The 13,153-nt window shown below is 42.7% G+C and overlaps 1 protein-coding gene across 1 annotated transcript in view; it reads left to right on the forward strand.

The window, feature by feature from the left end:
• RBBP8NL (RBBP8 N-terminal like) overlaps positions 1-9,151 on the forward strand; it is a 45,282-nt gene extending 36,131 nt beyond the window's left edge. Inside the window, exons 11-13 of the mRNA XM_036748349.1 lie at positions 4,211-4,272; positions 4,580-4,709; positions 9,006-9,151. Of these exons, the coding sequence (XP_036604244.1) occupies positions 4,211-4,272; positions 4,580-4,709; positions 9,006-9,151 (338 nt within the window). The remainder of the gene's footprint in view (positions 1-4,210; positions 4,273-4,579; positions 4,710-9,005) is intronic.
• The last annotated feature ends 4,002 nt before the right edge of the window (positions 9,152-13,153 follow it).

Consider the following 13,153-nt stretch of genomic DNA (forward strand, 5'->3'; position numbering starts at 1 on the left):
TATTTGGCCAACAGTCAATGAACTGACATACTGCCAAAGGAACTGAACCATATCTATATTGACATTATGGTTATGAAAGAAATCAGACACAATCTGGGACATGGATGACTGGAAAGGGAGATGGGCTGGTTATACAGTAAGGACGAGAGAAAGTAGTCAATCAGTCAATAAGCATTTATGAAGCACCTACTATATTCCAGGCACTGTAGTGAGCCCTGAAAATACAAAGCAAGGCAAATCTTTGTCCTCAAGGAACTCATAGTCTAATGAAGAAGACAGCATAAAAACAACTACATATACCAAAGACAATTGGTGGTTTTCAACAGATGGAAGACATTAACATTAAAGGAGTGGGGATGGGAAAGACTTTTTTGTCTTTTTTGTTGTTTTTTTTCCCAATTATTTTGTTTTTCCCCCAATTACATGTAAAAACAATTTTTAACATTCACTTTAAAAAAATTTTGAGTTCCAAATTCTCGCCTCCTCTTCCCTTCCCCCTCCTTGAAAGGGCAAACAATTTCATATATATCATACATGTGCAGCCATGTAAAACATACTTCCATGTTAGCCATTTTGTTAGAGAAAACACAGACCAAAAACAAAACAAAACAAGAAAAATAAAGAAAGTTAAAAATATGCTTCAACCTGCATTCAGACTCCTTCAGTTCTTTCCCTGGAGGTGGATAGCGTTTTTCATCCTAAGTCCTTCAGAATTGTCTTGGATCATTGTATCGCTGAGCAAAGCTAAATGACCACCGTATGATATTGCTGTTACTGGGTACAATGTTCTCCTGGTTCTACTCACTTCACTTTACATCAATTCATCTAAGTCTTGTGGGAAAAACTTCTTGCAAAAGGTAAGATTTTTAGCTGGGCCTTGAAACCAGGGAGGTCAGGAATATTAGTTTCAGTTCTGGGTTCATTTTAGTGATTACTTTGGCAAATTGGAATACAACCTAATGATAGACACCAGGGAGCAAAGGTATTTGAAACCATGCTATCTGAAGATTGGCTGAAGGATCTGAGAACAGCTAACCTGAAAAGGAAGAGATTCAAGGGTGACAAGACAGCTGTTTTCAAATGTTTGGCCAACTATGCTGATGTGAGCCTATAGCCACTGCTACAGGATGTGGCTGGTGGACCACTGTAACACCGTCACCACCCTGCTGTAAGCCATCACCCCCTCATACTTGAACTAGGCAAAAAAGCCCGCTGCCTTGTCACACTGTTTCAAGTCTCCCCCTTGTCCAGTCCATCCTCGACTCATTTGTCCAATTGATGTTCCTCACAATGTCCCTCCCCCTCCCTCATTGAAGTGCTCCCTATTGCCTGCACAATCAAACATAAACTCCTCTGTTTGACTTTGAAAGCCCTTCATCACCTGGTCCCTTTCTGCTTCTCCAATCTTCTTACACCTTGCTCCCCTCTACATGCTCTACAATCTAGTGATTCTGCTTGCTGTTCCTCCCTCACGACACTCAGATCTGTCAACTCCATGAATTTTACTGCCCCATGGCCCCTATACGTGGAATTCTCTCCCTCCTCAGCCCCTGCCTCCTAGCTTCCCTGGATTTCTTCAAGGATCAGCTAAAATCCTGCCTTCTCTAAGAAACATTTTCCAATCCTCCTTTACATTAGTGCCTTCCGTCTGATGGTTAACTCCAATTTATGATGTCTACATTATGTTGATACTTAGTTGTTTGTATGTCATCTCCCCATTAAATTGTGAATAAACTCCTGAAAGGCAGGAACTGGTTTTTGCCCTTAATTTTTCCTTGGTGCTTAGCACAGTGCCTGACACATAGTAGGAACCAAATAAATGTGTATTGACTTAACTTGTGGATTTTTGTTTCAACGGGAAGACAAGGGCATTTAAAGGGCTGGACAATTTCCCAAATGCAATCCAGCCTATTCTTCCTGCTACTAAAATTCAGTGTCCATCTGTGTTGCCTATACTGTTGGACCAATTCAATCTGCAGTTCATCCAACTGCAATTAATCTGGGTAATAAGTGTTCTTCATACACTTAAGTTATTGCTGTGGATATTGTTAGGTTGAACTCTTGTGAATGATTGTGAATCTTATTTAGGAGAGCCTCTAATTAAAGTCAACAAGCATTGAAGTTAAGCACTTCCTAAATGCAACACACTGTGCTCAGCACTATTGATACAAAGAAAGGGTTAAAAAACACAGTCCTTGCCCTCAGGAAGCTCACAGTCTGATAGGAGGGACAACACACAGACAACGATGCACAGACAAGATATAGACAGAAGAAATCAGAAAACATCCCAGAGGGAAGACACTAAGACAGAGGAGAACTGGGAAAGACTTCTTGCAGAGGGTGAGACTTTAGCTGAGACTTCAAACAATCCAGGAGGAGAGGGTAAAGAGGGAGAGAATTTCAGGCAAAGGGGACTGCTGGTAAAAAATGCATGGAGTTGGGAATTTGAGGGTCTTGGCTGAGGAACAGCAAGGAGGCCAATGTCATCATATCACAGAGTATATGGGGACGAATAAAGTATAAGAAAACTAGGTAGGAAGGAGCCAGGTTATACAGGGTTTTGAATGCCAGGGTCTATTTTATATTTCATCCTGGTGGTGATAAGGAACCTAGAGAACTAGAACAGGGAATTAGAGGTAATATGGAACCACTTGGTTTATTGAACAGGGAGGTGATATGGTCAGACCTGTACTTTGGGAAAATTTATTTGACAGCTGAGTGGAGGATAAACTGGAGGCAAGAAAACCAACTAGCACCTCACTGCAATAGTCTAGGCATGAGGTGATGAGTGTTGGGACCATGGTGGTAGTAGTATCAATGGAGAGGAGGTAGAGTATCAATGGAGACATTGTCAAAGGTGACAGTATTAGTGGAGAGAAGACTGTAAAATGAGAGACATAAATAGATTGACAATAGATTAGATGTGGGGATGTGGGGTTGAGAGGGAGTGAGCAGTCAAGTATGATACCTAGGTTGTCATCCTAGGTGACTGGGAGCACATTAGCACCTTCATGAATAAGGAATTTTAGAAAAAGGAAGAATTCGATGGGAGAAGATGATGGATTTCATTTTGGACATGTTATAGCACACTGACTAGTCTAAGAAAAAAAAACAATTAGAGGAGGACCTCCTCTGTGCTGAGTGGACCCCACTTGGAAGGTTTACAGAAGGACAGAGACAAAGAGTACCATCCAATATGATCTGCACTGTTAGAGGGAACACTCAAACTTCACAAGTACAAGCTCAGAGAGGTAGCAGTTTGTTTGAAAATGATCTGAGGGTTTTAGTGGATTGCAATCTCAATATGAGTCAACAATATAATAGGAGAGCTAAAAAGCCAATGCGTCAGCTCTGGGCTCCATTAAGACAGGTGTAGCTTCCAGGAAGAAGATGGCAGCCCTCTGTACTCTGCCCTGGCCAGGCCACTAAAGAATTCTGGGCTCCATAGTGTAAGGACACTGATAAGCTATAGACTATCTGGAGGAGGGAAACTAGGATGGTGAAGAGTCCTGAGTCCACATCATACGAGAAACAACTGAATTTCTTCTGGAGAAGAAAAACCTAGAGATACATAAAAGCCATGCTCAACTTTTCAAGGACTGTCATATGGGATAAAGATTAGGCTTGTCATAGTGGATAGAGAGCCAGATTCCAATTGAGGAAGACCTGGGTTCGAGTTCTACCCCTGACATAAACTAGCTGTGTGACTGGACAAGTCATTTAATCTCTCAGTGCTCAAGGCAACTCACTAAGGCTCTAAATGGAAGAGAAAGTTCTTCCCTGCATTGATAAAAGAAGTTCCTTCACCTTCAAGTTCCTTATACCTATAGTTATATAGCCTGTAAAATCATAGGCTTAATCCCTACTCCTATTACTTTTTGGCCCCAGGAGCAGAAACAGGAGCACTGGGGGGAAGCTATAAAGAGACCAGCTTAGGCTTAACGTAATGGAAAACTTCCCAACCATTAGACTATCCAAAAGTGAAACTGGCTTCCTTGGGAGGTATTGGGTTCCCTCATGGTAGGTCTTCAGGTCAAGGCTCACAAACAATTGGTTGGGTGGGTTACAGTGGAAATTCCCATAGTAGGTGATTCTGATGAAGTTAAAGACCCATTATTGCAATGAAATAACATGTGGACCCAAACAGCTGGCCTTCTAAACCATTATTCACTAAAACCAAGAGCCTGACATTCTTTCTTGTGCCTTACAGACACCAACCACGCTGAGTCCTCGAAGCCAGAGTCTGATGAGCTGGATACCTCGGACAGTGAGGTTCGTTCCTGCCACCTGGGACTTGGGGGCACCAAAAGGGGAGATGGTTGGATGAGAATAACCTGGGAAGATAACATGAAGGGAAGGATGGGACTAGCAGTAGATCTGAAGCCAGAGGAGCTGAGTTCAAATCCCAGTTTAGCTACTAACTGTGTGTCCCTCTCTGAGCCATAGCTTACTCTTCTATAAAATGAGGTGATTGGACTCCATTATCTCTAACCCATATAGCTCTAAAGCCTATGATTCTATGACTTGGGATTAGATGGTGCTTCATCCTAACCTAAGCAATATCTCTCATGTGCTTCAGGTGGCTCCTAATTGTGACCCAGGAAACAACCAAGAAACCCAGGGAGAAGACCTAAGGTATTTTTGTGTGAAGGATAAAATACAGGGATTGCCCAAGAAACGGAAACGGGGACAAGATCTGTGGAGTAAAGGTATAAGGGAAGAGGGCCCAGCCTAAAGAGTTGGCTTTTCCAAGCCAAGCATCATGGGAGAGAGAAGAGGGGATGACAGGGGAGGAGGAGAGCCTGGCCTCAAGGGCAACTGTTATTTCTAGTATCTAATCATGTTTGAATTTACCTCCCAGCAATTCTGGACTTATCATCTGCCTACTCAAAGCTGTGACTAAAATCACTACAACCGCTGCAGGGTAGCCCAGCATGTTTGTTCGACTGAACACTGGGCCAGGAGTGAGGGAATTAAACTTCATAAGCTAGAAAGCACTATGAACATATTTTTTCCCCCTTGGTACAGCGTATGTGCCTTGAAGGCAGGCACTATCTGACTTTTACAATTGTATGCATGATACATAGTAGTCATCTTAATAAGCACTTACACTGGAGACAAATTGAAAAAAAAAAAAAACAATAGTCCTCTCCCTCAAGGAAATTACATTCTATCAAGCAGGACCATGCCCTGCTGAGCTTTCTATTCTATTGGGTCTCAGTTTCCTCACCTGTAAATGAAGGGGCTGGCCTGAATGATCTATAAGATCACTACCATCTGGAGTGATTTAAGGCATTATGGAACAGAAAGAAAGAAAAAAAACGAATGGAAATTGTGTTTGTGAGATCAAAAGGTTAAAGGTATCATACAAAGAGACTTATTGTCATCATTACTACCATTATAGTGCTCTGTAACAAAGGTTGCAACAAGTGTCAGAAACTATTGCAGGCCCCTTCCCAGGAGACTGGGGCCCAAACCCTGGGCTTGATGGATTAGGATCCAAACTTCCATTTAAAAGCGGAAGAGGTATAGAGGGCAAAGCCTGACTATTTGTTCCCACCACAAGAAGTTCATGCTGCTCAAACATTTGCCTAGGGTGATACTATTGGGGTTTGAGTTCCCTGTGATAAGACACGGTCCCCTGTACATTGGGAACCCCACGTATCTCTCCTGCCCAGGGAACTTCCTGCTAATGGTTAGCCACCCAGGCTTGGCAACCAGGGCTCTGAAAGAGCTCTCTTTCACACATAAGCCAATACGTGTGAGTCCCTCAGTGTTTATCCAAGCAATACCCAGAAACATGGATTGACAGCAGAGGCCACCCACTCCACAATAAGCTATTGACATTTGGAGAAAGCTTTTATGCAACTTCTGTTTATTTTCCAGACTGGCTATAGCAGTTGGACTTTCCAACAATGGCATGGGTTATACAGCTATTTCCTACTGGTGAATAAGCAGAAAATTGCCCTTGATAAGACCAAGCTTTAAGCAGCCCTGAGCTCAGTAGCCGCATCCTGCTTCATCATGCAAACCAGATGTTTCACAAAATGGTACAGATGGGCCCCACAGGGCCATGGGTGGGGAAGCTGTGAGTTTATTAAGTCAGTTCTTTGCTTTGGTACAATTCAGGATGGGGTCCTGGCAGGAGCTTCCTGGTTCCATCTGGGGAATCTTGGTCATGATGGATTTTCCTGAATGCACCGGGATAGCGTAGGCTCAGTCTTTGGGGTGGGGTTACCCTACAACTTGATTTTTTACTTCTTTTTAAGCATTGAAAGTATTTTCTTTTTTTAGTCCAGATGAGTATTTTTAATCAGTATGGATAATTCCCAGTGTGGAAACACCCTCCACTGATGGAGATCAGCAACTTATCCATAACCTGTAGTCTTACAGAGCTTCTGGGACAAATTATGTGATTTACCATGCAGCTAGGTGGTGCCATAGTGCATAGAGTGCTGGGCATGGAGTCAGGAAGACCAGAGTTCAAATATGACCTCAGATACTTATTGGCTGTATAACCTTGGCCAAAAGTCATTTAACCCTGTTTGCCTCAGTTTCCTCATCTGCAAAATAAGTGGAGAAGGAAAGGGCAAACCACATCTTTGCCAAGAAAACCCAAATGAAGAGTTGGATACAACTGAAAACAAGTAAACAACCCCCACACAGCTTATACATATCAGAGGCAGGATGTGAACATTGGTCTTCCTGATTCCAAGAGCAGCCTTCGATCTCCTACCTCTTACTTACTTCTCATGTAATGGAAATATTATTAAAAGAAAAAAAAACAACTGTGTACTACCAGGGTGGGACTCCCACAGAGCTAGATTGGCTGTCCCCTGGAGACCATACCATAAAGCAGAGCCCCTGGGCCCAGGCCACAGCTGCTCATTTTTGCAGAGAAAGGGCCCAAAAAGTAGAATTCCCTGCCTTCAGTCATGTACACCCAGAGTATGTACCCACCTTGCACTATAAGGAAGTCTTCTCTGATGTCTAACCAGCAAGCAATCTTCACTCTGCCCTTGTTGTTTGTTTTGGGGTTCTTTTGGTTTTGTTTTATTTTGGCAGAGTTTTTGGAGGCAATCAGGGTTAAGTGACTTGCCCAGGGTCACACAGCTAGTAAGTGACTGAGGCTGGATTTTAATTCAGGGCCTCCTGACTCTAGGCCCACCACTCTATCCACTATGCCGCCTAGCTGCCCCAATGTGGTTTATTTTTTGCCCGTGGTTTTAAGGGACTCTGGATTCAAGAGCTGTAATTAAATTCTGAGGTAGCAACAAAAAGGATTACCTCCCTGGAAGTAGCTGCCTACATCCTGAGATAGAAGGGCCCAGGCTTGCCACAGAGGAAGCATAAAGAGCCAGAAAATGCCACTAATCCTCTAGGTACATCTTCAAAGCAAGGCAAACCTTCAAAGGAAATTCTTCCTGCACAGACACTCTAGGCATAAAGTAGCAGAAAAACAAATGCTTCTCACCCTACACCTCTCATTCTATAAGTGGCTAGGGAAAAGTATTATTTCTCTATGTCATGTAAGTCAAAGACAGGACTCACTGAAAATAGAATCATTTTAGAGGAAAGATGGCCAATCTGAGATGCCCCTAACCCCAGGGAACAGAGAGTTTTATGACAAGGAGGAAGACATCAGTTGTCTAAACCACTAGAAAATCAGCCTGGGCCCTGCACCAGAGGGATAAGCATAGCTTCCAGAGAAAGCACTGCACTATGTTTCTGGTGACCCAAAAGGCTGTTTTTAACAATAAAACTCTCATTTATCAAGAATCTAAATAATCAGAAGGTTCAGCCTGGGTAACCCAACTATGTCACAGACTTAGACTTGGAAGAGATCGTACAGGTCATCTAGTGAAACCCCTCAATCTTACAGTTGAAGAACTGAGGCTAAAGAGGTTAAGTGACTTGCCCAGAGTCACACAAGTAGAAAGTGGCAGGGGCAGGTCTTCTGATCCCACCATACTAGGTTGCTTCTATGTGCTTTGCATGGTCTTCAGAAAGATGATCCTCCTTTGCCTTCAAGAGTTCTCCAAAGAACATTGGCTTGTGTCGGGTAGAATTTGAACACTGAATGGGTTTTCTTGTCATCTATTTTTTTTTGGAAGCTGGCCACTCAATTGTCCATATATTCAGCCCCCAAATTTGGAACTGATTATCAAACTAAGGCAATGAAAACCAAATCCAGTAACAACACTGATTTAGTACTTTTGAGGGGAAGTGATTTCTGCTCAGGCATTGACTGGATTTAATGGCCTCTCCCAGCTCTAAAATGCAAAGATTCTGTTATTCCTTCCTTGCCCCTGCACTCCTACCTCAGGAAGATACATTTCCCTGAGTCAATGCCTCCATCCCTGGAAGGTAATGTTCTTCCAGAAGTAACTGCCTCCACAATCCAGAACGCGGCTTAATGCTTTATTGGCTGGGAACATGGGACTAGGTATCTGGTTGAACTTCTCAAAAGGATCTCCTCCACAATGCTTGAGATTCTTTATACCATTCCAACCTTAAGTGGCACCAATTATAGCACTCTTTAAGTTAACAAGCCTCCTATCTCCAAACACTCTTGAAAGAATTGGACAATGGATCACTCACAGCTTAGTATGACTTAGTTTATCAAAGTTTTTCTCCTAACTTCCAGCCAAGAGTTTCCATATAGAAAGCCTAGGAGTTGTGATTGGGAAGGTAATTTGGAAAAACAGAGCACTGGAAAGGGTGAGAAAAGGCAGGCCTGGAGGGGTGATTTTAGACTGCCAGAAAGCCCAGGACTTCTGAAGAATAGGAAAAGAGGATCGCTAGACAATAAGGAAGATGTGTGGAAATAAAAGTGAGTGGTGCCTGCTCAGCAGTTTGCTTGGGGCAGGCCCTGGTCTCAGATCTGATCTAGCTTAATGTCCATTTTTCCCAGTGTCTCTCACATCTGATGACCCACGTAGCCCTTTTTCTGAAAGATTCCCCCACCCTGATGTTAATTCCAGTGTCTGGCTTCTTGTTTGCAGTATCTAAGAAGTCCCCAAGAGGAAGAAGGAGAGTGAAAGGAGTCTCTGTCCAGATTGAAGAAGAGGAAATCCCAAAGGAAGAAGATAATTCCAGTTCTTCTTCAAGCAATGGGGCCTCAGAGGAGACAACCATGAGTGGGCCATGAGTGGGAATTCAGGAAGTTTTGTTTTCATTAAGATACACAAAAAAAGGAACTTGACATAAACTGGTCAAGGGACCAAGACCAGTATCTCCAAATACCAAAGTGCCAGCAGTCTTGGACTGTGTAAGTTCCATCCCCAGTCCTGGATTCCAACATCACTATGTACTTCTCCCAGGGGAGAAGAGTAAGGCCAGCAGAGGACATTATGAAGACTTGATCTGGCAGGGAGGGGAAGAGGTGAACAGGGATAGATGTCTTTTAACTAGTTCCTAAAAGCACAAACCATCTCAGCAAGAGAGAGAGATGGCACAAATTGAGGAATCCCTCTGGTCTCCACTCTTCTCTTAAGTAAAATGAACTTAAGCAATCTTTGATGGTAAACTCTGAGAACTGTGAGCAAATAGCTGATTGGTTCTTACAGGAAGGAGAAGCAGTTTGATGATTGAGCAAAAAGCCCTGGGAACAGAAACAAGGGTTTACAAAGGATTCATGAGACTCACTGCACCTCTCAGAGAAGGGAATTTTTTTCCGCCTAACATTTGTGTCCAGCCTTCGGGCTCAGAGTCTAGTTCCTGGAAACAGCAATTTGCATCTTCTCCTCCCTTAGGGAAAAGTCAAATAGTAATCGAATGTATCTGGGAGGTAGATGATCCAAGACTTCAGACCAGGTAAACTTGGAACAGAGCGAGTGGGGGTAGAGGGGAAGAAAAGAGAAGAATAGAAGGTGCTGGTATTCACATCTCTGCTATTCTCTGAGCTTGGATATACTCACCCACCTTCTTCTCAGAAGAGAGAGACAGCAGGAGCATATTGGCCACTGGTCAGACAGAGGGATGGCCGCCTCTAAGACCCTGCCATCTCTCTACAGGAGAAGGACCCTATGACAGCCCTCAGAAAATGACCGCATTCTCCTCCCTGCACCTTACTGATTCTACCAACTCTCAATTATCCAGAGGTACCTTTTGAGAGTAGGACCACTGGAATCCACAAATAATCCAAAACCTTGTTATAGCCAATAGATTCAACTCTCTCACATAAAGTCAACAAGTCTTGATTATGCACCTTCTTTGCACATAACAATATCCAAGGCCCTGTGTTAGCCTACATTCTAGAGAGATAGGAGACTTGGTCCTTACTCTCAGGAAGCTCATAGTCCAACTGGGGAAACCAGACTCAGGTTGGGGGGCGGGGGGGTGGAGTGAAGAATGTAAGATACAATATAATTCAGTTCAACAAATTAAGAACTAAACTATGTGGCTTGGACCATAAGTGGTTCAATGCCAGGCAGGTGAATGAGGTCTTAAACCTACACTGAAAACCACAATGTGATAATGCATCTCCTTAGCCAAAAATGAAGCCCTTATTGGTAAAGGCTGTATTTCTGAGGACTAAGAGCCTCAGGATCCCTGGATTTTTACATTGGTCAAACTTCCTACCCTCATTTTTCTCCTCTAGGCCTCTCAGGAACTCTGTCAGAGGAGATAGAAAGGGGATACAGTCAAAGTTGATCTTGAGGTTTTTAGCCCAGAAGAATGAAATACCATGAGTAGAAACTGAGAAGTTAGAAGGTGGGACATTTGGGGGCAGGGGTGATAATGATGAGTTCAGTTTTAGCCATGTTGAGTTAGAAGTGCTAGCAGAATATCTTGGTATAAATATGCAAGAAACTAAAGAAAATTTCCTCACTGGAGATGTTCCAACAAAAGCTAGATGACCACTGAATAGGCATTTATAGAGGGGATTATTGTTTGGGTATGGATCAAACTAAGTAAACTGTGAGCTCCCTTCTAACTCTGAAATTCTATGATTCTGTGAGGAATGGGGTACATGGTGGCCAGATGTCTCTCACTTTGGTTAAAAAACTGGGTTTATACCAAAAAATAAGTTAAGAACCAAATTGGGCTTTACAAAAGGATTCACGGGCTTATAATTAGAAGAAGTCAGAAGTTACCTAGTCCAGTCCTGAAACAGACCATGAGCTTTTTTCTACCACAACCCTGACAAGGGATCATCTAGCCTTTACTTGGATGCATTTCTCTACAGAGAGGTTTAAAATGTTCTTGTGTATTTAGAAATGACTTGGTTTCTGAATTCAGTTTACAGGCAACATTTAAGCAACAGCTCTATTGTGTAGATTAAGGGTCCCCTGTAAAAAAGCCCAAAGTTGGGCAGCCAGGGTGCAGAGAATGAGAAAAGGTCTACCCTGAATCCTACACACTTTAGAAGTTTAATGGTTTTGGTTTTGGTTTTTTTTCTCATAGTCTGGGTCTGCCACCTAGTGGAGAAGACTGGTAATACTGTATTTTACAAAAGATGGCAGAGAGAAAAGTCATAGACAAACTAGTAGACAAGACTAACAGTTAATCAGAAAAGGAAATCAATAGGTAGAACGCATTTAATTCCAAAACGGTGGGCATTAGACAGTAATTATGGGTTTTCTCTTAATCCTCATGGTCCATAGGCTTGGAAGATATTCCAAAATTCTTTCTGTTGAACATTTTTCCTCAATTCAAAACACTGTGATATGAAATTCAATGTTGTGCTATGTTCTTACCATTGAAATGATGTGAAGAGTTTTGTGAAAATAAAATTTCAAATGGAAGCCAGTGTGATTTGTAAAATCTCCAGTTTGGAAGAAACAACACAGGTTACCAAGCCCATCTTCCCACTCCATGCAAGAATCCTCTGTCTAGCAGAGGGTCATTCAGTCCCTGCTTGAATACATCCTGTGATGGGGAGGACATTATCCCAAGAGGCAACCTACTCCACTGCTGGTCCCTTCTGGTGCTTAGAAAGCTCTTCCTTATGCTGAACCCAAATTGCTACATCTCTATCACAGGACCTACCCCCAAGAGCTACACAGAATGTCTACTTACTACCTCTTCTATACAAAAAGCCTTCGGTCATTTGAAGGCAGAAATGTGGCACAGTAGAAAAAACAATAGATTTTGAATCAGAGGACTTGGGTTCAAATCCCAGCTCCCTTTTTTACTAACTATATAACCCTGAGCAAATCACTTAACCTCTCTGAGTCTCCGTTTTCCTCAACAGTAAAATGAAAAGATGGAGCACAATAATCTCTAAGATCCCTCCCAGCTTTGAATACATGAGCCAATGTTTCTCACCCCACCTCCCAGGTAAACACTCCCAATTCCTCCAAACATTCTTCATATGACACAGTTTCTAGCTGTCTTCTTTACCATCCTGGCCACAATTTTCAAGTCACATTCCAGCTTGCCCAGGGTCCTTCCTAAAATGTGGTATCCAGAACCGAGTGTGATGCCATAGAGGTGGTCTGACAAGAGCAGAGGACAGTAGAGCTTCTCTCATTTGAGAAACATGACTCCTATTAATACAGCCCAAGATAGAATTAGCTTTTTTAGTTCCCACAATACATTTGGGAAGTAAGAGGGAGAGAGCATTGTGGGGGGCAGTAAGAAAAGGGAGAGGGACGCCATGTTCCCCAGTTTCATGATATCACAAAGGTTATGTTCATCCCTACTTGATTCATATCACAAGGATGCATTGGTCCACACACCCCAGACTATGGCTTTCCCAAGCAGGTGGTGCATCTGATAAGAAATTCACTAAACTCTAGTTCTCTTTTCTCTTTATCTGCATTTCATCAGAGTTGTTCCTTGCAGAAAAATCTCCCTTCAGCCAATTGTGAGGGAAGCTTAATGGGTAGGATTAGATGGAGCTGGCACTGATAAACATGAGCAAAGACAGAATTTCCTTGTCCCTGTACCTACTAAGAGATACTTGCAACAGCATGCTTTGGGGGTGGTGACCAATTTTTCTGGGAAATTTTGAAGGGCTATAGATCTTTCGGAGCCTGCTTGAAAGATACATCCAGGCTGTTAGCATCTTCAGCTGAATTCTCACCTGTGCCCAGCACTCTCCTAGACATGAAAGGGAAACACAAACCAAAGATGGAATCTTCTACTCAAGGAGATCAAAACACTAAGAGCGGAGTTATTTATGTAAAAATATTGGCAAAACAAC

Source organism: Trichosurus vulpecula, chromosome 3 (genome assembly GCF_011100635.1).
Source record: "Trichosurus vulpecula isolate mTriVul1 chromosome 3, mTriVul1.pri, whole genome shotgun sequence".
In the NCBI taxonomy this organism is placed as follows: domain Eukaryota; kingdom Metazoa; phylum Chordata; class Mammalia; order Diprotodontia; family Phalangeridae; genus Trichosurus; species Trichosurus vulpecula.